The sequence below is a fragment of the Neopsephotus bourkii genome, unplaced genomic scaffold (assembly GCF_033783945.1).
Source record: "Neopsephotus bourkii isolate Nb327-2 ecotype Australia unplaced genomic scaffold, CSIRO-AGI_Nbou_v1 NB_620, whole genome shotgun sequence".
Classification (NCBI taxonomy): domain Eukaryota; kingdom Metazoa; phylum Chordata; class Aves; order Psittaciformes; family Psittacidae; genus Neopsephotus; species Neopsephotus bourkii.
Genome location: NW_026901120.1, coordinates 508635 through 535161, shown reverse-complemented (window position 1 = coordinate 535161; position 26527 = coordinate 508635). Strand labels below are relative to the sequence as shown.

The window sequence follows — 26527 nt, the reverse complement described above, 5'->3', positions numbered from 1 at the left end:
TCCATGAAGGGATTTAAACCTGTCTTTAAAAGCCTCTCTTACCTAAGGCTTCACAGGCTTTGGAAGCGAGTGTTGTTCTGACTGCTTCAGAAGTGAAATGATAACTCTTTAGCTAGAAAAATGCAGGTTGAGAGTACAAGGGGAAACTCTTTTTCAGACTATGAAAGAAATGCGTGAGTTTTCTTGCTAGTCCTCTCTGTCAGTGATGTTCCATTCAGGAGGCTCCCTCAAGATGTGCCAAAGGGTGGGATTTCCACATCCCTGTGGTCAGAAGTGGTCTCCCGTAAGCAACCCCCTCTCTTTGATCTAGGGAGTGGCTTGTAGGGCTCCATGTGAGCTATCAAATGATGCTTTGCTGATGAAATAATGGTAGCCAAAATCACTGGAGACCTTTTGAAGCGATAGCCCTCGGTTGTTGATGTCATGCCAGGAAATCAGCTTTCCTGTTTTGAAGGAGGCATCAGGACGTTGGCGATAGCTGTGAGAAGTTGGTATCAAACTTGTGCCCAGCCCCACGTTTCACTAAAAGCTTCTCCCTGCTTTTACTGATTATTTACAAGGCAACACTTGAAATCCTAGCATCACAGAAACAGCCATCAAGCAGTGTTTTTGTCTGCACTGTAGCCTGTGAACAGTGTGTGCCCGAGTGTTCATTGTTCTGCTTTCATGGTATTTTTAGCGTGAGCCTGCGAGTTTGAGTTTGTGTGTCCTGAAGAGCCTCAGCTCTCCCCTTAGTTTGGTGTATCTCTGATTTGGATGTGTCTATCAAACAGTGCAGTGCCGCTATGGCTTTATTTCATGGTTGGATTTGTCGCTGCTGTGAATGATGTGGTTACTTTTCCTGTATGATAAGGGCAGATTTAATATCTCTGTTCAAATACTACCCGTGTGCCTTTACCATTAACTGCCCATTTTTGCCTCGTTTTAAAAGCCTTTTCCTTCAATCACTGCCAACTGATACAGAGGCTGCTCCGGGTGTATTTGGATAGCTCTGTTTCCAACACGCCTTTCCTCGTGGTGATGGAAACTTAAGCTATGTTAATGCCACTTCAGCTGTGTTTGCAGAGTAATCCTGTCCAGCTTGATCATTTGAATCTTACCCCTTGAAATCTTTCCCATAACGCACAAAGATCTTGTTTTCTCCATAACTTGACTTGATGGAAGAGGTTAATAGGACCGAAGGCTCTGAAGTTACTCGCACCTCGGTAACCTGAGCACTTCTCTTACATCACGCTGTTTGCCCTGATTTGCAGGTTATTTGAGTCGATGGGGTTTTTCTGAAGCCCCACAGAGGCTTTTCCCGATTGCTGTTTTGCCCAAGCAATAAATAAATCTGCTGACGTGTGTGTTCTGTGTTTGCTTGTTCTTGACCTTTGCTTTTTAGCCGCGCAAGGGACAGTTTCAGTGGTGATGTTGTGTAGCTGGGTGTTTAAGCATGGCCAAGTGTATTTCAGTTGTATTCCTATAGCCTATGCCTGTTGCAGCTGTGTTGTTCAGGGTAATGTAGGATGTGGGCAGTGGTTTCAGGGTTACTTATGGAAAAACCGGGACTCCCAGAGCTTTGTCATCGGAACAGATTTGGTCACTAAGCTGTTCTTTCCTCCTCTTTCCATATTATCTTCCCATGACAGACCTGTTGTTTTATAGGGGAGAAATTCTGTTCTTTGTCATGAGTGTAATTGCTCAGACAACTGGATTTTGGTCTGGTTCTGACCTATATTTTGACTACCATGTGCTGTGCTCCATGTGCCCTCAAGTCATCTTCTGATGCTCCAAGGCACTGCTGCAGCATCAAAAGGAGTGTGGCCATGCAGCCTGCAGCTGTGTGGATACCTCTACCAGCTGCATTTAGCAATGCAGCCCAGTTTCTCTAGGGTAGTTGGACTCCAGCATCCCCTGATGTTAGCAGGTTATGCACTCCAGTAGGAATTAGCTGGCTAAATGCTTCTAAGGATGTTGCCTTTAGTCTTCTGAGAGGTTTTCATGGTAGACACTAATTCACTGTGTCAAACTGGTGCTTTCAGTGTGATTATCCTCACTCGAGATAATGAGGAAATTCAGATGAAAGGTAAGAAATTAATTGCTCATGTCTGTGCAGTGAACCCAGTGATAGCTTTATTCTTGTGCCCCAAAGCATCGCCTTGGCAGTAGTGACCTGTTCTTCTGGGCTCTCCAGGTGTGCTTATGGTCATCCTGGCTGCTATCAGCTTGTTCTTCTCTTCCTGAATCTAAGCTGAAGGAAGGAAACACGGTGTTTGCATAACCTTAGCATTTAAGGTTTAAATTCTGGCAGCCTGTGCAGGACACTACAGGTCTCTGAATGGCAATTCCAGTACTTTGTGCTAAGTACTTGTTCCCCATTACAAGCCAAACAGGCAGGTTTTGTGCAGACAATAGGGGTTTATTTGGTATCAGACTTCTGGGGTTCTACTTCCCAAAGCTTCTTCACCTCTTATTATCTTTGCTTCAGACCCCAGCAGCTCCCAAGGGTGGCTCTGCAATGACACCCTCCTGTTGCCCTCTCAAAAGTGCCACCTTCTCCTAGCTGGAAAGCGTATGTGAAGACCCCATCTGAAATCTTCAGTGGCCCATCACGCACTCCACCAAACTCTACTGAAGATGGAATTGTTTTGCCTTTTGCAAAGATTTCAGTCTGCAGAAGGCTTTCCAGGGGGAGGAAAAGGTCTTTGCTGTTGAATCACAACATCTGGATTCTGTCTTCCATTTCTGCACTAAGATTTCTAGTGCTTTGTGGGGTCACTTGACTGGTCCGTGATACAGTTCACCAAAACAAAATCGGGTTTTGTTTTTAACACAGGGCTTTGAATTACTTTTGTTTCCTATAAATAACTTATAATATTTAATATGCTGTTCTAACAAATCTTAATGCATTCTATTTTCTATTTCAGACTATAGGATTCAGCTATGTCCTTCATATTTAATTGGATTTACAGCGGTTTCAGTAGCGTATTACAGTTTTTAGGTAAGTTTTCCTTGTTTGGTTTATTTGGTTTGATTTATTTCTGCTGTTCTTGTCTAAAATGGCTGTTCCCCTGTGTTATCTTCAAACATAGCCACTGGTTAAATAATAATATTTGCTTTGGTGTCTATTCAGTAACATTCAAACAGAAGCTTCACTTATCAATACTGAGTATTTCCAGAGCATGCAGTCTTACATTAATCCTTTAACCTTGTGAGAAACCTGCATTTTCTTCCACGAATGTAACAGGTTTAGTTTTTCTAGTCATACTACATTGGTGATTCTTGGGGAGCTTCTCCTGGTTTTCCTCTGTTAGAAAGACCTGAACTGGGTTATTTAATTCAGTTCTTTTGCATATGAGGGTATCACTTCAGAATCCAAGTACGAGGGGCTGCCTAAAAAAAATAGGTGCTGGATATTGAAGCCCTTGCTCATATTCAGCAGTGCATTATTCTGTGACAGGTGTCACTGAAATCAGTGTAAACCCTCACTGTCATCTGCTGAAGAGCCTCAGGAAAGTATTCCCTGGCCAAAAGTGTCCACAATCCATTATCAATCCAAGGTGAAATATTAGCTTGTGCAAAACAGGAAGGGGGAGGAAAGAAAATGACCCCAAAACCAAGTGGACTATGAAGAAAGAGTGTTTAGGGTACTAAAACAAGGAGCAGAAGCTACAGATCACATAGGTGAAAGGCGCAAGTTGCAGACTCAAAGGATTTAATTGGAGTGGATAAAAAGCATTGGGCTGTGCTACCTGCCTTTTATCAGTTGAAAGTTTCAGCTTTGCTGAATGTTAGACCCTTGGCCTGCTATCGAAATATTAGCCAGTGAAATTTTAACTATGTTGACTAATCTTTCTTATCTCCTCTTCCTTACCCAAGCAGTGATTGCTGCTCACTGGCCCACTTGGCCATTCCTGTGCATGCAAAGGCTAGTTCTGGTGAAGGATGCTGGAGCTTGAAGTGGGAAGCAGAATACTTTCAATGTGTCCCTCTTATTTGAGAGGAATTGCTTTCTCTGTGCATTCTCATTTGCATTTACAGTTGAAGAAGGCTGATTATAACATTTGGGAGACTCCCTGCAGTTCACTGTCTTGTCAGCAGGCTGATAAGATCACTTCTTGAAGTACATCTTTGCACACGTGTGCTTTTAGGATGCATAAATCATCCTTTTATATATATATATATATATATACATAAACATAAACTCTGGTCTTAGTGTAGCTAATAACTGAAGTATCGCTGCTTGTTCATCCTGTGCTTGTATGAAAGGCACTTGGGAACAGGAAATGTTTCACCTGATTTGGGAGCAGAGACTCCTGGATGTGCAGGCTGAGAGTGCCAAAAGTGTTACTGGTTTGCTATGGTTTAGTAAGATTCTGTTCCATTCATAGGTGTGAGCTGGAGTTTCTCACTGTGGTGTAAGTTAATATATGAAAATGTTTGCCCACCCCTCCTTTCTTTGTCAGTGCTAATAACTTTCTCCTCCACTCTATAGTTAATACATATTTGGGTACATGAAAAGGTGAGTTTGGAAGGTAAGAGTCGTTGTATTTGAAAGAGGACTCTCTACAGTACCTGTAGTAATAAAGTTCATAAATAGAATAAGCTGAGAAATGTGTAACTTGCAGGAATGAATATTCTTTCATAACATTCCCTGCTGGAATGTGATCCCAGAGCTTAGCTTGAAGGCAGAGGGAGAGGTGAGCAAACAGCAGCAGCTTAAAGGTCAGCCAGGCAGAGGCATGTCTGCCACATGTGGCATCGGTGGGGCTGTCCGAGCAGCCACCTGTGCAACAGCATCACTTAAAACCCTGCTGGATAAAACATGTTTGAGGATAACACATTAAACAAGAAGAAAACATGAGGGCTCCAGAGACTGATGTTAGACAACTGTGAGAGCAAGGGATGCTGTTAACGTGCCCTTTGGACAGCTACCAGGGACTGTGGCGATGGGACATTTGAGCTTTAGCAATAAACCTGATTGTGTGCTTCACAATGTTTCTGTACCATCACAGTGATGGTAAACGAAACTTCAGCCTATTGCAGAGCACCATAATGCTATGACTATAGTAAAAGATCCTAGTGATGTAAAAACCTCCCACTTTTCAATATTTAGTTGTATTTTGCAGTTATTCTTACACAGAAAGAAGAGAGAATTCCGTTAGGACCAGAGCTCAGGTTTGATTTTGAGGAAATGTAACTTCAGCATGTACATAATACGTATTTCCTCACCCACTGTTGTGTGTTGTGCCCTCTTCAGAATGCTGTAGGGGTTGGTAGTGGTTCCTAAGGAGGTGTGTAGTATCCAGCCACAGGTCTTGAAAGAGGGAGTAAGGGAAGATTTTCTGCTTTAAAAAGGCAAAGTTAAGACACTTTATTACTTTAGCATTTTTCTCAGTACAGAACATGGTATTTAAGAAATGTGGTTTGTCTTTGCAAGGTCTTCCTTTGGCTGTCCATCAGTTTGAAGCCGTGAAAAATAATCCTGGCATAGGCTGTGGTGTTGACAAATTAGAAGAGAATTGCCCTTTAATAATGTCAAACTTCAGCAAATGTGGTGTTCATGTTTCAAACGTCCTTCCTCTCCTTCACAGCAACTGTTGCGTTCACTGGGCTTACAAGGAGGCGAAACAAAAAGAAAAAGTCATTTTTGTAAAGATGACAAGCAGTGACAATAAAATCTCTTATTGCTGTTATGAAAACCTTCCCACATGCCAGCAAGTGTGTCAGAAGAGCCCTGATGATGCTGTTCAGGTTATATCCACACCATTTAGCTGTGGGGCTATGGGTGAATGTTTCTTCTTGTCAAAATAATCATGAACCAACATAAGAATTCATACATATACTGATATGACTGTTATCATTGAAACCAGTTTCTCTGTAGTACCCTGATTGAAGCCTGGGCTTTATTTTTGCCTCCAAGTTTTCTGTCCTTGGTAGCTGAACAAAGCCTCCTCTGTTGAGGTCCAGGATGGTCTGTACTTCAGAGCCCACTCTTGGTGCTGTACCTGTATGCTCCCTCTCCACCATCTGTGAGCAAAACTCTTCTCTTGTTGGGGCAGCATAAGCTGCACTGCCAAGATCTAGTCCTGTTCTGCTGTGGTTTTCCAAAGAACATGTAAGTGCATTTACACAAGTGACACATTTATATCGCTTGCGTGCATCTCCCCTTCCTGCTGAGTATCCCCCAAGCAGCACATGATACACATAGTGCAGTAGGCACAGGAGCAAGTGTGAATGTAGTTCATATGACTAAGAGAACATGGATAAAGGGCATTGATAAAGCACACAGTGGACCTTGGCTGGTCTGGATTTTGTACTGTAACACTTTGTGCCTGGGCGTAAAATCATCTCTAATGCTGGAAATGAGCTCCCTCCAGCTTAACTGATTAGTCACTGGGTGTTTCTGTGTTCTAGGACTGTACAAGAAATCAGGCAAACTAGTGTTCCTTGGACTGGACAATGCTGGAAAAACTACACTGCTGCACATGCTCAAAGATGACAGACTGGGACAGCACGTCCCCACGTTACACCCCAGTAAGTTAATATCACTGATTCCATAGCTGGACGGTATTTGTAGTGTTGCAGGAAGTGCAGGATCTGTGTATGCATCGTAAGACTAACAGTAATTGGGGAGAAACAAAGGAATTTCTGGGATCTGTAGATATTTTAAGCCATATTCAAAACCAAGTCTGTGTGATAGTTCAATGTGGTGTATTTAAATTAAGTAACAAGTAGAATGATGCACCTGAGAGTCGAGGGCTTGTACTGTTTGTGAGCAGCTTCTCTGTGGAGCTGGAAAACCAGCATTGGGGTCATTTATGTATCCTGGTTTGACTTTTACTGGCTCAGAGGTTGCTGTGTAGTTGTTGTCCCGGTAAGACAAGAGGCAAGAGGAAAAGTTCAACACAGGTTAAAACTCTGTATTGGGGAAGTCCAGTAAGGAGGTGGTAAGTGGGGAAAGATGTGAAGAGGAGAAACCTTGAACAGTATTGCACACGAAATGTAACAAGCCAGATGCCAAAGCCAACTGTTGTTTGTCTAATGTGTAGGGATAAATGATGTATGAATATTCCCTCCTGTTAGCATTGTAGATATTCCACATGTGTTCTAATGGTTAATAACATGTTGTTGTTACACAAATGCATCACTGAGTTTGAGAGTGTGTTACCCTGATTTGCTTCTTGAATAACAAAATGCTAAAAAGAACCAGGAGACAAAGCAAGATGTACCTGCTAAAGGTTAGACTGTTCCCATCCACTGCATAATTCTTACAGAGAAATAATTCTGTTTCTAGCTTCAGAAGAGCTGACAATTGCTGGCATGACTTTCACTACCTTTGATCTGGGTGGACATGCCCAAGGTAAGAGAATGCATTGATTCACTTCACTGAACTGAGTTACAGCTGTCTGCAGTCGGCTTGTTTCACATCAGAGCTATGACCATGCTGCAGAGATTGACTTTCCACGCTCTAATAGCATGAAAACCCTTCATTGCTCTTTTGTCTCACCATTTGTCACAAATCCCAAATACAGTTTGGCAAGAGCTGCAATTGTTGGTTGGTACTTGTATTTTGAAGAGGGTTCTGTGCTTTGAAAGACTTGCCCTTACCTTTAAGCTTTATTGGTGTAATTCTTAGGAGAAGGAAGCATGGAAAGGTTCAGTGCATCAGTGTGCACATGGGATAGGGTGGTGGTAACTGTGGAGGGAATGATACTTTTGCTCCATTATTTCAAGCTCTGTAAAACATGAAATTGTATCCTGAAGAGTGGCAGCATAAGCCAAGACATAGAAAAACCCTGTTGTTTCTTAATTCCTGATGTGCATCACTGAAGTTTGGGATAACTTCCTTTTGTTTTTAATTTGCACCTTCCTGTAGCTCGCAGAGTGTGGAAAAACTACCTGCCTGCAATTAATGGCATCGTATTCTTGGTGGACTGTGCAGATCACGAAAGATTGCTTGAATCAAAAGAAGAACTTGATGTAAGTTTAAGGTTTTGGAACTTCTAACTTTAACTTCTGGGAGTTTGATGTGATTTCTTGGTACCCAGTAGAGCTCTGCTGCCACCTGGACATGAGTAATAGTAATTTGACCTTCTGGGTTCTACATTAATCTCTCCTTATTTCTCCTTTCCTTTGTAGTCACTAATGACAGATGAAACTATTGCAAATGTGCCTATCCTAATTCTTGGTAACAAGATTGACAGACCTGAAGCCATCAGTGAAGAGAGGTTACGAGAGACGTTTGGCCTCTATGGCCAGACAACAGGAAAGGTAATGCTCCCTTTTCCTTTGTGGGTTTGTTTTTGTGGGTTATTTTTTGTTAAGGAGTGAGTTTGTCTTACATTTGTGTTGACTCCAGTTCACTCCAACTACATAAAATAAATGGGGTTTGATTTATAAAGTACTTGGTACATAATGACCATATACAGACTGAATTCTGGCATCTCTGTGTGCCTGTTAGCTGCATTCCTACTACAACTTTCTACATCATATTCACTGCCATTTTTTTTCAGAGAGAACTTAACTGTACTTAGGATAATTTTTATACTTTAGCTTTCCTATGCAGTGTTTTTAAATGATGGGCAAGCTCTCAGAGGCTACAATTGTGAGAGCTGTATGAGAAAACCAGATAGAGTCTTTCAGTTAGTGACTTTTCTCATTTGAAATGCAGACTTAGTACAGTTAAGTACTTAACGTGTTTATCTCAAGCTTAGAAATAGGTTTACACTGTTGTAAAAGCCTGAGTTTTGAGGTTGTGAGAGGAAAAAAAGTTCCTACTGGTGTCTGTAACAACAAGGCAGATTTGTATTGCAGATCTTTGTGATACTGCAACTCTTCTTAATTTAAATACAGCCTGCTGCTTGTAGGAGACATTTGGATACAGGGCACTAGAAACGAGTTGCTCTCCTTTGCCCTTGGAAAGACATGTCCCTGCAGCTGGCAGAGCTCTTCCAGTGTGGCTCCTGTCCCAGCTCCTGTTAGATGACTGAGGAGGGCACAGGTCCTGTAATTCCTCTTTGCTTGTTCACTCTTAGATGCTTCCCTCAAATCTCTGAAACAGTCAGGGTTTAGGCTGAGCAGGAGCAAATCTTCACCTTGTTTTCTATGTAAAAGACAACAGGTTAGTTTTAGAATGGGCTATAAACAGTTACTGCTAACTACTTATTATTCTTTTTTATCTTGCCCTGGTTTTGACAACACTGCACATAGTCTATGAAGTATAAATACCACTGTGAATCTCCAGTTGAGCAACAGCTTTATCTCACTGTGCTGATCTTGGCAAGCAAGCAGCTTGCGCTCTTGCTATGGTCAGTCCTACAATTGGTAGCAAATGCTCTTTTCATCTGCTTGGAAAGCTTTAGGAACAGAGCAGGGAACTGCAGCTGAAAACCAAGCACTCACACCCTCTGTGTATATGCTTGGTTTGGAGAGAGTGAAGTATATGGAACTAGAATGCAAATCATAGAATCACAGGATGCTTTGGGTTGGAGGGGACCTTAAAGCTCCCCCAGCTCCAACCCCTGCCACGGGCAGGGACCCCTGCCACTGGAGCAGCTTGCTCCAAGCCCCTGTGTCCAACCTGGCCTTGAGCACTGCCAGGGATGGGGCAGCCACAGCTTCTCTGGGCACCCTGTGCCAGCGCCTCAGCACCCTCACAGGGAAGAGCTTCTGCCTAAGAGCTCAGCTCAGTCTCCCCTCGGGCAGGTTCAAGCCATTCCCCTTGCCCTGTTCCTATAGGCCCTTGTCCCAAGCCCCTCTCCAGGTTTCCTGCAGCCCCTTTAGGCACTGGAGCTGCTCTAAGGTCTCCCCTTCAGGAGCCTTCTCTCCTCCAGGCTGAGTTTTACACCAGTACTGTAACTTGGAACACTGCTGTCTCCCTGCAGGGCAGTATACCATTGAAAGAACTGAACGCCAGGCCGCTAGAAGTGTTTATGTGCAGCGTGCTGAAGAGACAAGGCTATGGAGAAGGCTTCCGCTGGATGGCACAGTACATTGAATAATGCCAAATCCCATCCGTACGTTCTGTCCCGTGTCTGAATATTAAATCTCCTCTTTATTTGATCACTCAGTGTACGTAACTTGAATTCATTTGACTGTTTAGTTATTAAAAATACACATTTTTAGCTAATTATGTCATTTATGCTAGATTGTGAGGATTGAGGAATTACTTCAAGCAGGTTTGTAAGTACCACAACCTGTGAGCTTTCTAATCCCATGCAATGTTCTTTTGCAGCTTTTAATTTAACAAGCCTCCAGCACCATTTTTGGTCCGAGCAACTTTCCAGTACAGTACGTTTTGAATGCACTTTTTAACAGCTTAAAGACAACCTACAAACATGTGAAAACTATTTAAATGCTTATGTTTAAATTTTTTTATGTACTTTTTTGAAACTGGTTTTATAACTTTAAAGCCTATAAACCATCTTTCAAGGAATAATAAATAGCTGATGGAGAATTGCATGATGCCTTACGGTTTTCAATAATACACTTTCTTATGCAACGTCATGCAATAAATGTCAATCCCCGTTTTGGCTACTTCAATGGAAAATGTTTCCTTTTAATGTGTCTTAACCAGTGAGGCTGCCTGATGACCTGGATATGTGGGATATGTTCCTGTAACGCAGGAGGCCCCAAAGTAGTTTCATTGTGTGTTAGAGTGAGGTGGCTTTTTCAGACTAGCAAGTTGCATTTAGCAAAGAGTTTTGCATTAGGAAAAGGGAAGAATCTGATCTGATGCCCTTATAACCACCACCTTTAAAAAGTACAAGTAATGTCAATCAGTTCTGCCAGTGTGAATCTTGAACTAATGTCAGAAGTGGTCTTGCTCTGCTGGTCTCTTGAATTAAACCCCTGAAGCAACACAAGAAAGAAGAAATTAAGGACTCCATTGCACTAAACCTTCTGTTCCCAATTCAGTCAGGTTTGGGGTCTGCCAGGAGGTTTGCCTGTGAAACTGTCAGGAGCTAAGGAAATGTGACCATTGCTGCTTGTAAAAATGAATTAGCTCACACTCAACTGGGCAGGTTTAGTTTTGGTGGCTTGAACTGGGCCAAGCTGGGATGGTTTTGGCGTGTTTCCCCTGCCACCCAGCCGGTGTGGCTGCTGGCTGCCCATGTGGCTTGCTTCTGGGGTAGAATTGGGTTCTCTGCAGCCTTTATTTCCAGGCTCATGACTGGTTTTCCCTGTCTTTGAGTGCATCAGTTCCCCAAGGAGAAAGCAGGTTACTGTCAAAGAAAGGGCACTGAAGCACATGTATCTGTCAACATCTTGATGCTGGCTGACACTGCCATGGAGCTGTGGTTGGTGCTTCCCTGGGCTGGGGATGTTTAATCTGTTAAAGGGAGGTAGGGTTTCAGCCCTGGAGCTCCCGTTTCATTGCAATGGGCTTGAGTTTCACTGTGTAGCTCATTTTCCCCTCGGACAAGTGTTTTTAGCTGAATCCCTTTTACTCAGCTGCTGTAGGTCATCTCCAAAATACTTTGGGCTTTTTGTTTGCAGTATCCATGGCAGCAAATAGATTTGACTGGTTTGATTTCATAAATAACTTCCTTGACCTGCTGGGCTTCAGTGCCAGGCTCCTAGCAAATAAATGAGACTTACTCCTTGCCCGCATCTGAACTTGTCTGATTGAATATTGATGATCAGTTCCCCACAGTCCTAGACTGTGCATCTGAATGAGATGAATAATTCAGAACCTAACTAATGTAAATTGTAACTGAAGCTTATTACTGCACAATCATATGCAGAGCGTTAAGCCTAGTTTGTGCATGGTAAAGTTCAGAGTGACAGGTATCTGATAGCTTTTCCAAATCATAGAATCATATGACCAACATAAGAGGATTCTGCATTTAAACTAGTGCTCAGCTGCAATGTCTCTGACGCATAAATCAAAACGGGAGGTAAGAAATGGCCTCTCACCAGCATGTGGACAGTATGTGAGTCTTTACTACCTGTAGCTGTCACGTAGGGGACAGGCCTCTTATTTTCCCCTCTGGCTTTTTCTGGTGGTGGTTATAATGCAGAGCACAGCAGCTAAATCAATACATGGTGTAAATATTAAAAGAACTTACTTGCAGAGTCACATTGTGGTGGTGTGGGAGACTTGGGACTGTGTTGCCTGTGCTTTATGGAAATGAAGCTGGAGGTGGAGGTGTTCTGCTGCAGACCACTTCCAAAGGCTGAGCCATTGCGTGGGCACAGAGGGGTCCTCATCACCTTCTCTTCCAACTGACTGTGAATAACATTAGCAGTAGGATCATAGTGTTAAGAAAAGAGAAGGGAGGTGATAGTGCTTTGAAAGTGTGTGTTAAGAGTAATCCTCAGTATTATGGGAATACTCCAATTTTCATGTTTCCTCCTGTAGGATGCTAGTTTCAATGTGGTTGTAATAAGGGCATGACCAACTCTCCACCTTGTGTTTATCCACGTGGGTTTTGTGATGGTTCCCATTGTGGGAACAGCTGTCCAGCACTCAGTTAAATACACAAACAATCTTGCTCTGTTTCATTTCATTCAGTAGAGGAAGTATCTTTCTTCTGTGGTTTGTGTTCTGCTGTGCACATGAATGTGAATGGGTGTTGTGTGTCTTTGTGTGAAGACTTCATTAATAGATGGATATAACAATGAGAGTTTTTCTGGTGGTTTTCATTCCCGTACCCTCCACATCTCCCCATTCATTTATTTCTGGAGGTTGCTTACTCCTGTGATTGTGACCAGTCTTCACCTGAACAAAGCAACGTTCGCATTTGGGTCCTACTGCTATCATTTCTTTTTTCCCACTCTGGACTATGCAGAACTCAATGAAACATCACTTGAAAGAATGTGAAAAAGGAAACCCATTAATAAAGATGTTATTTATGAAGTGTCTTGTTTTGGTTTTATGTCATAACAGTTCTTTAAGAGAAATTAATTCATGTTTCTAAGATATTAATAACCACTTCTGACAAAGTGGCCTGTATTTCACTGCGGTGACCCCATACAGTAGCATCTATGGGTTGAATAAGATTTATTCTGCTTGGATTTAATTAGACTTGGGGTTTAGTGCCTATTGTGTAACTGAGATGCATTGCTGTATTTCAGGCTTGGTTGAAGGAATGTTTCAGCAACAGTAGTTGGCATTGGAGATGAGAAGGATGTTTGGGCTTTCTCATTTATCCTAATGCCAGATCAAGATTATTGCATTAATTCCTGTGTTCAGTGTTTAGGTGCTGTCTGATGTGCCAAAGGTGACCTATGGCATTCACTGGAATACAACACCTGCATGCCTGTGAGCTTTACTCTAGTCTAATAGTGGCTTGAAAGACAAATAGGGCATTTGGCATCCACTTATTTATAACTGAAGTCAGGAAAATGATGGTCATGGTCTCCAATGCCAGTGAATTCACAGGTCTGCATGAAGTCGAATTATTCTCTTGTTTGTGCTGTCAGGAGTGGTTGGTAGTTACCAACCAAAGTCCAGTACTGACTGCAACATGCTCTGATTCAGTGTAGGTGATGTAATTGTTAATTAGGGATGCAGGAGTTACATTAAAACCAGCCTCATCAGCTCACTGTCAGTGGGGAAATGTAACTTCCTTGCACTTAGATAAACCACTCTCTGCACACAGTATCTCAGCGTGGAACTGAATGTTTTCTGTTTTGAAATGTGAGTGCTATAAATGTTTAAAAGCCTAATTTATATAATAAACTGCAGAAGAAAAGCTAAAGGTGAAAGTGGTTTTTAACATATTCTTAACATGGTGCATGTTACTGTGTTATCCCATTCTGTTTTAAACTGGTAGTTATTGTCAGATTATCAAACCCAGGAGAAAAGTGTGCGTGGTCTGGTACATGGTCTGCGAGTGGGTTTGGGTTCTTCAGCTGGGTATAATAATAAATCAGTCTTTTCTTTGCTAGGGTTTCTGTTCATGTGTGCATGGAAGCAAATCCTCTGCTTGGAAAACTGCACATGGAAGAAGTGTTTCCTTTGTTTCCATTCTAAAATGCAATAAAAGGATGCGATCTGACAGGTGAACGGTGCTGCCTCAGGGTCCAGCTGCCCCCTGGGATCTGCCATGTGTGGAGTGGGGATTGCCACTGAGTTTAAGTACGTATCAAACTGAGTGCACTCGATGCTGTTGGGCCCTGCCCATGGGAAGGAGTGTTAACCTGCTGTGATAGAGAGCTGCTTTAAATCCGAACTCGATCTTCTCCTTCATTTACGTTTTCCAAATGGTTTCCTAGTTGACACTTCTGAACTAGAAGTAGCAATGCGTTTGGTGAGCAGTTATGGTCAAATAGTAATTAAAGGAGCACATCCCTTGGTTTTCCCATGACCCCATTCCTTACAGCACGTGTCCCATCACAGGAAGAAATTGGTAATGATATTTTAGAGCCTTTGGTGCTTTTCCTTCCAGGATCTCAAAGCTTTCTACCTGCTACTCCTGCCTCAACATCCCTATGAGGCAGAGGGCTCTTAACCTGTGGGGTCTGGAGGGTTTAGTTCACTCTTGGTCACTGCCTGAATAGCAAGAGCTCTCAGTGGCCACCAGCAGCATGGGATGAAGCAATGCCCCCCTTTACCTGGGACCATGTGCTAGAGTGATGCCAGGAGCCTTCATTGCATGCAAGCTACTGAAGGTGCTACACAAACCGTGTGTAAATCAGTGGTATTTTGGGTCACCTCCTCTGCGTTCTTAGCAAAAAAGCTGCTCTAAGCGTATGCCATTCACTGTCAGCTGTGTTGCACCCAACTATGACAATATTTAGTAGATAACAAGTTAAAAGAGCAACACAAAAACTTGCAATGTGTGGAGTGGGTGCAAAGCTTGGATCTACTTGTAATTTCTGATTCTCTTTCCTAAAATTGCAATGTAAATAAATGCTATCCTCGTAAAAGGAGGATTTAAAGGCATGTTTTCAGTATTGGGGCTAAATGCATCATTTTGCCAACAGCAAATAAGGATTTATATTGTTTGGCTAGGTATTTTCCCCCCACAGAGATGCTACTTCACTATCAGAGGGGTTTGATCAACTCCAGGAGCGGCATTAGCTGGAGCCAAGCCCCTTGCAGTAGGTTGTGATGGAGATGAGCTATTGGAGATGCGATCTTAGCAATTTGATGGTACTTGAGTACCTTAACCCGTGAGTAGATACGGTGACTTTATGGCCATGGGGTGTATTGTGAGAAGCTGCTGCCTGGGCAGGGATGGGATGATGCTTGCAGTAGTATGTGCAGAGGGAGAAGCTGAGCTAACAGGGTGCCCTGTCGAGAGGATCTGCAGTAGCTCAGGTTTTGTACATGGGGTTTGAGGGAAGGAAGCTGCTCCCCCAGGAGAATGTGGCTCTTATGAGGAAGGTTGGAATTTGGTTTAGGGTAAAATCATTGTTAGAGGTTTGTTGGAACCTAAAAGCTCTGTGGGAGCAGGAAATGGGGCAGCGAGCAGGCTGGAGAGGGGGTCAGCACCGGGGACCACGGCTGGGAGCTGCCCTGTGGGTTGTGTGAGCATCTCTAGGAGCAAGTTCCTGGCTATGCAATGGAGGAAGGGAAACATTAACTGGGTTGAAAGATGTTCTCTTGCCAGCAAGGTAAGAGGGAGAGCAATGACAAACAGGGCTCCCAGTGCTGCTCTGCCACAGCTTGTTCATGGGCTGACCCCAGGGCTGCTATTGGGAAACACTGGTGGTTGTGAAAGCAAAGGGGAGTGAGGGAAACTACTGATAGGAGCTGTATTCTGATCAGTCTGTGCATGCTCTGGTCATGCCATCATTTGTCAGCTGATGTGGAAATCCATCCTGCATCCTACAGCTAAGCTGGGCTTTGCTAAGCCACTGAGCAGTGCTGGTCCTGCGTGGGCCCTTCCCAAGGACAAAGCTGAGGTCACTTGTTTGATGCTTCTGACCAGAGATAAGCACAAACTGCAAAACTTCAACCCCTATATGAAGCTCTTTTATACCTGTTGGCATTTGGAGCTGCATCTTGAGCTTAAACTGTTGGTTCCAGCCCCAGTGCCCAAATGCTGTTTCCTCACTGCTTTCTCAGCAGGATTTTGGTTTAGGTTCAAAGCAATTGGAGCTGTGAAAGACTCCTGTATGTGCCATTTAACTTCTATTCCTTGCTCTGTAAGTGTATGCATGTAATATACAATATGTAAATATATATGTATGCATATATATATATAGACACAAGGTTTAAAATAAATCTGTTCAAGATACTAAGAGGCATTAACATGAAATTGCAGAGGACGCTGAGTGCCAGCCTGTGCTTGCAGCAGGTTTTAAAGGCTTAGAGAGCCTCCGAAGGAGTTTGCAGTCGAGCAAATGGAAAGCTTTTGCTTTACTGGTGAATAGGTAATTACAGGAGACACTGGGGAGATGCAGATGTGCAGCTACAGCAGGGAGAGCAGCTGGGTGCTGCCTGCGGAGCCGGGTTTATGCAGAGCAGGAGGCAAAGCTAATAATACAGCTTGCCTTTCTTTAGAGCCTCTGCTTTGTTCCTGGCACCAGAGGCACTCGGAGCATTGGTGTTCCTGCCTATGAGATGTTCACCCCGGTGCCTTAGGAAGCGTGTCCCATCCGCTGGCTCTGTTTGTGACTCTTCTGAAGAGCTCCAGAAGGAGCTTGTGTTGGTTTGACATTTGCACCCCAAAACCTGTCTCCTTTTGGATCTTATTGTGGTCTCCCTCCCATCCTTCTACCTGCTGTTACCGCTCTGTAATCCCCTTTCATTTCCTCATCTGCTATTGGAATTGCCTTCTGAGCTTAAAAACCAACAGGACTTTTCCCCCCTTCTGGCTTCCTTGGGGAGAGCTTTTCCTCAACAGTTTGATGCTTACAGTGCATGGGAGGAAATTTGCCATGGGGCCTTCTATCAGAGAAGGAATTCTGCTCGTGTTTCCAGAGCTGTTGTCAGGATGCAAGAGAGAGTCAGGATAACGCTTACACGTGTTGCTTGCCCTTATCATTTGGGGAGCAATGAGGAAAACCAGAGAGGTTCCCGTCCCTGTGGTTCATTGGAGTTCACTGCAGTGGAGTGTAACAGATCCCCATGCATGTGACTGGGATGGAGGCTATTTATGTCTCCATAAACATGGAATTATGAAACACCCGCCATGGGGATGGGGCTGCTCAAGTCCTGGCCTGACCTGCTCAGCTGTCATTGGACTTGCACCTCCTTGGGAGCGCGCAGTGGATCTGAGCTCACTGCAGGACATGGCGCTGCTGGGAGATGCTTATTGCAAGGGAAGTAGGTCAAGCAATAAAGCAAAGGATCCACCCAGTGCGTTACCAGGTAAGGGGGGAATGCGCTGGGGGTGAGTTTGTGTAATGCAACCTTACCCTGTGCACATAAGAGCCATTCACAGAAAGGAATCCCCCCAAAAAGGTAGTATTTTCTTTCGTACAGTCCAGGTGTGAAATCCTTTAAACAGGTGTGGCTGAGACCTGGATTCCTCCTGCAAAATAATAATTAAGGGGTGAAATAATAAAATACTATTATTATAAGATTGTGAAAGAAGGACAAGAAGATGTGGGAGAAATGGCTTACGGGGTTCTGTATACTTTGCTTTTGTACTTAGTAGGTGGTGCTGATGGTGACCAGCATGGTCAGCCTGCGGTGGGGAACGAATAGCTGGTCCTGCTCCAAGTCCGCTCCATCCCTGGCAGTGTTCAAGGCCAGGCTGGACGAAGCCTTGGGTACCATGGTTTAGTTGTGAGGTGTCCCTGCCCATGGCAGGGGGGTTGGAACTGGGTGATCTTAAGGTCCTTTCCAACCCGAACTATTCTTTGATTCTATGTGTCCGTTCTGCATCACTGGGACAATCCCAGGCACCTCTGCAGCAGCTCCTGTGCTGAGCCCGCATCCCAGGTCCAAAGGTCGGTGATGTTCTTGCCCCAGATGCTGGATTCCTCCCTAGTGCAGCATCTCCTCATCCAGCACCCATGCTGGGCATAGCTCGCTGCTGCAGGCAGGCTCAGGAGCCCATTGCCAGAGGGGATGAGCGGCAGGGAGGGGGCTGAGAGCTGGGTTGCAGCGGGCAGGAGCTGGGACAAGCAGCAGCCTGTGCAGGCAGGGGAGTGAAAACCAGAGCCTGTGCTGGGGACTGGGGGAAGGAGTCATGCAAGGAGGGAGAGGGAAAGCATGGAGGGGGAAAACCCCAGTGAGATCCTGGATTGATGCAGTTCCTGGTTTTACTGTTTCAGAGCAGAGGCAGTGCAACCCCTGCCTCACTGCAGCAAGTGCCTAAGCAGACCTTCCATTCACAACAATGTCCCCAAACCTTCATCTTTCTCCTCTGTAATGTAGCTTATAAACACATTGCATCCTTGTGCCTGCTCCCTTTATCCTCTTTCTGTATCTCCCTAGGGAATAATCTGCTCCCAACCCTGGTCCTTGGGAAGCTTGTGCTAAGACTAAAAGACGAGGTGAAGTGGAAGGAGCAGCATCCCCCTGCAAGTGTTCATGTTGCTGCTGCTCAAGAGCCAAAGAAAACACCCCAAGCCCCAAATTCAGCTCATTCCCCCATGAAAATAGAGCCGTGCCCCATACTGCATGGCTGGACATGGTTTTCAAGTGATGTTCTTCCTCTTTTCTTTGCCTTCTCCTGTTATTGTTAAGGCTGCTCTATGCCTTGTGCAATCCTGCCCTTGGGATGAAGCTCAACCCAAAGGAACTATGGCAGGGGTTTGATGGAGCGCCCTGCCTGAGCTTGCAGCTCCCTCTGACTCCGGTTGGCACTCCAGGATATCAGAGCTGTGATTGAAGTTCCACAAGGAAGTGCAGCATCGTGTGTTTAGGATAAGGTGCTGAGCATCATTTAGCTTGGCAACTGTGGGATTTAGAGGAAATAAGGCATCCAGACTCCTTTGTTTTGTTTTATTGATAGTCATTTAGTAGGAGGTGAACACAGGGAGCATTACTGAGGTCTGGGTGCATAAGAAAAGCAGGATCAAGCCTTTCACCTATCAATTGGAAGGCTATTTTTTCCTCATTCAAAACATGCTCATCCCTCACATTGCCGCTGATGGGCAGGGATGCTGTATCCCTGGGTGGCAGAGGGGAGTCGAGCTCCAGAAGAGCTCCTTTTGGCTTGGATTCAAACGGATCTGTGGAAGGGCTTCAATGAAGTGGATAATTGGGATGGTGGCCTCTTTCCCCTGTGGGTTCTACCAGATGAGCAATGTCTCTGTAGCGAGCCGCTGGGTTTCTGATGGGGTTTCAGCACTAGCGCTTAGATCCTTGCCTCTTCCTTACAAACCGATGTGCTTGTATTTAACCAGGAGCCCGGCTGTCGGTGAGACGCGGCTCCTGCCACTGCCCTTCCTAAAAGGTGATTACAAAAGCCAACAGAACGATCGCTCCGGGTTCACGCTTGGGAAGCTGGAACAAAATGAGGCTTAAACAGCAATGAGTCAATGCAGCAATGAAGCGCCTATTTAGTGGTAAATAGCGGCTGGCTGCCATTCCCTGCTTCCAAGCCCGTGTGCCCTGGAGGGGTTTGGAAAGGGGTGATGCAAACTGATGAGTCACAGTTCAGAACAATGGTTTCTTCATGCGAAATGAGTCAGGATAAAAGAAAAACAGGTTTTTCAAGAAGCTGAAATGAAGAAGAGGGATAAAACAATGGGACATCTTTTAACCCTGTGTGTTCAACCTTCTTTCTACAGAGCAAGGGGTTGTGGTGGATGCCCGAGACCAGTGGATTCCATTGTGCCTGCTTGCAGTTAGCTTTCCACTCTCGGGGTGTGCATGCAGACAACCAGAGCAACACAAGATGAATGCCGTGTGTATGAGCACTAAGATTGGTGTGTGTATGACAGTGCCTTGTAACACTGAATTGCAGTGATTCCTCTGCATCGTGCTCCCTACGCCCTCCTCTTTGTTCAATGTAGAAGGTTGGTACCATTGAGAGATGAGCTGCATGCCTGTGCCCTCTGCCCCCAGCCTGGCCTCCCATGGGTGCTACAGCCCCTTTTAGCATCCCAAAGTGGTTTGGGTTGGAAGGGACCTTAAAGCCCATCCAGTCCCAACAGGGCAGGGACCCCTTCCACTGGAGCAGCTTGCTCCAAGCCCCTGTGTCCAACCTGGCCTTGAGCACTGCCAGGGATGGGGCAGCCACAGCTTCTCTGGGCACCCTGTGCCAGCGCCTCAGCACCCTCACAGGGAAGAGCTTCTGCCTAAGAGCTCAGCTCAGTCTCCCCTCGGGCAGGTTCAAGCCATTCCCCTTGGCCTGTCCCTACAGGCCCTTGTCCCAAGCCCCTCTCCAGTTTGTCACTCCCTTTAGGTGCTGGGAGCTGCTCTAACACCTCATATGTATATGAGATGTTATAGCACGTATCTATCTATCTATCTATACACACACACACATATATCTGTGCTGTAAGGTTTTATTGCAGGAATTATCACCTTAGCAATCTGAATGCAGATACTGCCTATTTTTAAGGATTCCACTACATCAGACCAATTAGGTAAAGGGGAGGGCAGGCTACCCACTGTCAATAAAGACACCATAATCCGGTTAATCCAGCAAGCCAAAAGAAGGGTTTCTTTCCTTCCTCGGACTACGTGTATCCACATGATGAGCAGTGGATTTCCCAACACCCTCCCTCATCCCTCCGTGCCCTGCACCTTGCTCAGTCGGTCCGAGGAAGGAGAAGCCCAGGTCTCGGTGGCATCTCCCCACTGTCAGCGCTTCTTATCCTTCGGTCCAAGCCCTCACTCCAGGCCGGGATGCCCTCGGGAGCTCCCCTGCTCTCGCTGCTTTCCATCCATAGGTGGCAGCAGGCTGTAAACTCTTTAACCTCTCCACGCTGCCGTTTGTCAGGAGCTCCCCAGTGAACTCCAGAGCTTGGGAGCGCGGAGCCTGGTCCAAGAGGGATGAATTATGTCCCAAGGAGCAAACCATCCCTTGCAGCTCTTGGCTGAATTGCTCTATGAAGACAAATAGCACAAAGGCAAACGCAGGGATATGAAAGGGCAGATGAGCTCCTGTTTCGGGCCAACAGGCGAAGAGCAGCAATTGCGTTTGATGAGTTACCCAGGAAAAGCGATGCGGTGACAGCTTTCCCTTGTACAAGCAGGGGGTGCAGGAGTCGTGTTCGTGATGCGGATTTAAGTGGCTTTGCTCAGATTTGATTTGTATTTCGGGGCTGTGGGGATCTCTCTCCGCTTTCCCCTGGGGTGATGCCTGTTTCCTGCCTGGGTTGGTCTCTGTGGCATCCCCAGGCAGGCTCAGCAGGGTGGGGACATGGGGATGGCTCAGGGCAGGGTTGGCTGCTCCTGCTCCAGCAGCACACGGAGTATGATCTGCTCCGTGGTGGTGATCACCCCATTGCATGGCGTGCTCAGGGTCCTGATGCTTCCATCTTCGCCAGCATCACTCCATGGCTGCCCTGCGCTCTGCAGTGCCATGAGCCAGCCCTCCTCCAGCAGCCACATCTCAAAGCCCTTTCTGAGGATGGAGAAGGTAAAGGATGCAGGTCAGCATCAAGGTGTTTGTACTCACAGTGATGTTAAGGTGCAGGTCCCCACTGGCACTGTTCATGTATCAGATGGGGCAGCCACAGCTTCTCTGGGCACCCTGTGCCAGCGCCTCAGCACCCTCACAGGGAAGAGCTTCTGCCTAAGAGCTCAGCTCAGTCTCCCCTCGGGCAGGTTCAAGCCATTCCCCTTGGCCTGTCCCCACATCCCTTGTCCCAAGCCCCTCCCCAGCTTCCTTGCCAGCCCTACATTTAACATGCTTCAATCCATTTGTTTTCCACATCCCACACAAGGCAAAGAGCCCATTTCACTCGATGGGGGTGCAGTGCTGGTGCCACTGCTGGGCCATGGGGTACCCTGTGCCGGGAGCCTGGTGCATTATCCCACGTTGCCAGTGTGTGGGAATTCTCCATCCCCACAGCCCCTGCTCCCTGGCAGGGCTCTGAAGTGAAGCACGATCCTTGTTTGCACCCCGTGCCTGCCTTTGCAGGCAGGATCACCCCTATTTTGACACCTCTCAGAAGCTCACAGCGATGAGTGACGGCTCTTTGAGAGGAGCAGCAGCTCCGCTCCGGCTGCCGTTGACAGGAGCAGATGATGGGAATATGAGGGCTTAATTATTATGTAATTAAGTTGAAGTGATCATTTATGTCTGTTTAGTGTCTAACGTAAAATAAGCTGGTGATCGCAGTGCAGTTCGCACTGGCCTTTGGTTAGAAACCATGAGCATGCGGGGTGTGAATAGGGAGAGGAGGAGGTCTGGGAGCGTGGTCCTGCATGGGCGGTGGATGCTGCATGGGAGACTGGGATTCTGTGGTGTTCTGCCTGGATTTGGGTGGCTTCTTCCCTTCTGCACTCCGGGAGATTCCCAAGGCACCATTCTCATGTCAGAGAGCTGTGAGAGCGGTGGTTCTTCATAAGATGTAGTATGAAACGTGCGGGATGCAGGGATGCTGCTGTGCAGATGTGGTCCTCAGAGCCAGGCTCACTGCGTGGCCTAAGGTGGGAAACCCTCAGCCTCCATCACTCTCACTGGTCACAAGCACGCAGGAACACCAGCAAAAAGCCCCTATTCAAACCACCATTGAACACCCCAGCTTCTTGGTAGCCCTCCAAAATCAGATTTCCTTGGAAGCAGAGTTCAGAGGATGGTCCCTGTCCAGGATAAGTGCATGCAGGGATCCCGCCGTGCTGTGAGCATCCTAAGGCTGAGCGTTGGCAACGGCTGGTGCCACACGTTGTGACTGTAAAGGACATAAGTGAGCGTCTCTCTGTCTTCCCATGTCATTCCAATCCAGGAACTGGGGTTTTCAGCATTAAATTCTATTCACATAAGCTACACAGTATAGCTGTGACTGCAGGATACTCTCACAAGGCTAAAACCCCCTTTTAATCTCAGGTTAATGCTGGTGCTGGTGGGATGCTCTGCTGTAATACCCCAAAGCTTCTGTACCCACGGGTGGGAACCACACGAGGAGATGCTCTTTAACCTGAAACCTTCACCACAGTTTGGCTTTTTGGTGGTGTTTGATGCCGTTGGTGGTGTTTCATCGTTCTCTCAGCAACAGCGTTAGGGAACGTTAGAGCAGGTGCGAGGCTCTTTGGGCTTTAAAGGCATTTCTCGCTGTGGTTCACATCTGCATCAGGCGAACCAAAGGGAGGTACCGCAGTTATGCAGGGAAATTTACAGCTTAAGCATCACACTTCCTAGAAACCCCTTCTGCTCAGGCTTGGGCTACTGGGGCCTCATCCCCAGGCTCCATCTGTGCCTGCTGCTCCAACGCACCGAGCGCCAGCCATTCCTTCCAGAAGAAGTTGAGCCTCTGTTCAGAAACACCCATTCCTGGCTCGAGCTGCTCGTGGCTTGCATCCAGAAGGGACCCCACAGTGCTATGGAGCTGCGGGACAGGGGATGTGGCAGCTCCTGAGGGGCCGGGCACTGGAAGGGGGTGATGCTCTTCCTCCCATCAGGGGGGTTCTGCTCAGTCTCTACAGCAAGTGCTGCTTTGCATTGATTTGCACGATTGGTCTGTGTAAACCATGTGGGGAAGTAAGCGCTGTGCAGCCCAGCAGTGTTTGTACCTAACACAGGCTTCAGCGTCTCCCCACCCTTCCCTTGTGGTTTGCTGCTTTGGTTTGGTATTGATGGTGAACGTGGTGCTTGATAAAAGCGCTGGAGCTGGGTCCTTCCCCTCCATGTGCAGCACAATGGGTGGTGGGTTTCTTCTAGGCAGGCACTCGGTGTGATCCCCATGGAAGCTTCAGACCAGCCCATGCACTGGGTGTCCCATAAATGCTTTTCCCAGTACTGGGATGTCTGCCATGGAGGCGGCAGTGCCCAGTCTGGAGCACACACCATCAGGAGCTTTACCAGTGACCTTCTGGGACTTGCAGAAAAGAGCAATTCCCATGTGTTGCTACCATTTGTGCACATCCCTGCATCCCTCTGGGTCTCTTCTGCTCCCATCCATCCTGTGTCATTAGGAGGAGCAGCGATGGCTCAGCCTCCGGGGCTGAAGTGCCACTTTGCCATCCAATTAGACATGAGAAGCCATAAAATTCTTGTGGTAACATCTTTATGCTGCTTTCATCATTCAGCAAAGAGCTCTGCATGCACAGGGCACAGGGAAGCAGTGATGCTGAACAGCCTGATGTGCCTTGGGGATCCCTGTCCCTATTCCCATCCCTGTCCCCACTGCTGGGGTGGGAAGGTGCTCAAGCAGGGCTGTGCTGCAGCAGCAAGGGAAAGCTCTCTTGGAGCAAAGCCCCTCTCCACCACATCAGACCCAACCCAGGCTGCTTGGAGAGCCACGCATACCCTGGGGAGGGAGGGGGGCAGCCCCAGTTTCCCTCTCTGGAGCCATCGGGCCCACACTGACCACAAACCCCAAACCAACAGCGGTGCCTTGTGAGCAGCAGCATCCTCCCGAGCGGGGCCGGTGGCTGCTGGAAGGGGTGGCGCGGGGAGGGAGGGAGGAAGGAGGGGGCCGGTGCTGCCGGGAAGCCAAACCCGCTGGTTCGGGCTGGTTCTCCTCAGCAGCCTGTGGGCAGAGCGCTGGGATCCTGCGCTGCTGGGGTGACTCATGAGCTGCGTGCGGAAGGTGATGCTCTCGGTGTCTGCTGCCCCGGGTGAAGGCAGCAGAGCTGCCCCGAGGGGAGATGATGGCCACGGGGAGCTGGGCCCTGAGTGGGACGGGCAGAACCGCAGGACCCGTGTCTCAGGAAGGTGATGCTGTGTTCCCTGCCTTGATCCTTTGGGGTCATATTGCACATAGAGGAGCGGGAGGCAAGCATCTCCCCGTGCTGCTGAGCTGCACCGAGCTGGGACAGGGCTCAGCTGTGCACGGCAAAGCCAGCCTGGAGATCTAGGAATGTGGCTTGGCCATTGGAAGAGCAGAGATTGGGCTGGGTCAGCTGAGGCAGCATTTCAACCCTTAGGTTTACATCTGATGGTGGCACAGGTTGAGAAACAAATTCCTCCACAGGAGAGCTTAGCTTGTCAGTCCTCCTGCTTGCATTGGATCCAGGAGCATGCCCCATCCCTGGCAGTGCTCAAGGCCAGGTTGGACACAGGGGCTTGGAGCAAGCTGCTCCAGTGGAAGGGGTCCCTGCCCGTGGCAGGGGTTGGAGCTGGAGGAGCTTTAAGGCCCCTTTAATACAGCCCGTTCCATGGTTCCAAAAGGGGCTGCAGCACCCATGGGAGGCCAGGCTGGGAGCAGACGGGACTGTAGAGGTCTCAGTGAGCCCATGTCGTTCCTCTTCAGCTCCCCGCTGCCTCCCCATGGGTACCAGCCTCCCCCGGTTTCGGGTGTCTCAGGTCTCCTCATCCCCCCTCGGTTTCACTCTGAGTTTCAGGTTGGGATGAGTCAAAACTTCAGAGCAAACACAGCTGAGCTGCCGCCTGCAGCAGCGCTTCCGCTTGGACCAGTGCATGGGAGCATCCTTGGGGACAGGCCCTGCACACGGAGCCATGTCCCATAGTGGGGCACAGCCCTGGGCCCGCAGCGGGGACACATTCCTGGCCCCGTGGCCTTCCCAGGAAAGGCAAAGGGGCACAAAGTGAAGCGGAGAATGGAGTTGTTCTGTCTCTGCTCTGAGCTGGGCTCAGTCAGCAGCTGAGTCCGGGAAGTATTTCAGTGGTTGCTGGGAACTGACTCCTGGTTCTTGTCACTCAATAAGGAGCTAATACCTCGCTTCCTTACCCCAGCCATACAGCCCTTCAGACCCACACAAGCCCCAGGCAGCCGACCTTCCCCTGCTCCATGATCCCCCCATCTTCCACAAACCCCTTCTGTGGGCACACACACAGACACCCCAAACGCAAAGTGGGTTTGTAAGCGCAGGATGAGCTCAGTGCTGTCAGTGCCCAGCACCCCAGCCCTTCCGCAGCGGCCAGCAAACACCTTCAGACTGGGAAATCAGCCAAAGTGGGAGTTGTGTCAGGGTCCAAGTGCATTTCCTTCTGGCTAGCAGGGAAGTGCTGCCCTTGGGTTGCTTGGCCATGTGCTTGTTAGTGTGAAGTGGTTCTGTCTGCTTAGGCAGCACTGTCCATTGAATTATAAGGAGACGGCAACCCTTGGCTATGCCAAAGGTTATAAGGTGTATAAGAAAAGGCAGCCAGCAGTCTCACAAGCTGGTAAATGGCATCCTGTGTCCTCCCATTGGAAAGCAGACTTACACTGAGATTCCCATTTCATTTGGGAAATAAACCTGCTCTTGCTCTATGCAGTCCATAAAAGCAGCCAGGCCCAAGGTAATCCCTGCGGATGAGCAGGCTCCAGGACTTTGGAATGAAACAGGGTCCCCACTGCAACTGATAAACCAGGGGCTGTGCCCCTCTGTCTTCGCTTGTGCATGGTTCTGGGGGACCTGGGCTTGGCTTATGGTGCAAATGGGGTTGTTGGTTGGTGATGAGCTACCCTAAGGTGAGATGTTCTCCTGCTGGTCTCATCCTTCTGCACTGGGGAGGGAAAGCAGAGCTTTGGTGGTGCTGAACAAAAATCAGAGGAAAGAAAGAGGAGAAACAGAATCTGTGGATTTGTCGAGGCTGTTTCCCCCTGGAATGAAGAAACAAACGTTTTGCAG

At 47.2% G+C, this 26527-nt stretch overlaps 1 protein-coding gene across 2 annotated transcripts; it reads left to right on the top strand.

The window, feature by feature from the left end:
• Positions 1–2901: 2901 nt before the first annotated feature.
• SAR1B (secretion associated Ras related GTPase 1B) lies at positions 2902–12847 on the top strand. Of its 2 annotated transcripts, XR_009725235.1 has the most exons (7): positions 2908–2983; positions 6400–6519; positions 7280–7345; positions 7862–7965; positions 8125–8256; positions 9870–10056; positions 10220–12847. XR_009725235.1 is itself a non-coding variant. In XM_061352023.1 (6 exons), the coding sequence occupies exons 1-6, from the start codon at positions 2926–2928 to the stop codon at positions 9984–9986; spliced, it is 597 nt and encodes a 198-aa protein (XP_061208007.1). In that variant the 5' UTR covers positions 2902–2925; the 3' UTR covers positions 9987–12847. The 2 variants fall into 2 exon arrangements, 1 of the variants encoding a protein (XP_061208007.1); XM_061352023.1 differs by having other exon boundaries at positions 2902–2983; positions 9870–12847.
• Positions 12848–26527: the final 13680 nt, after the last annotated feature.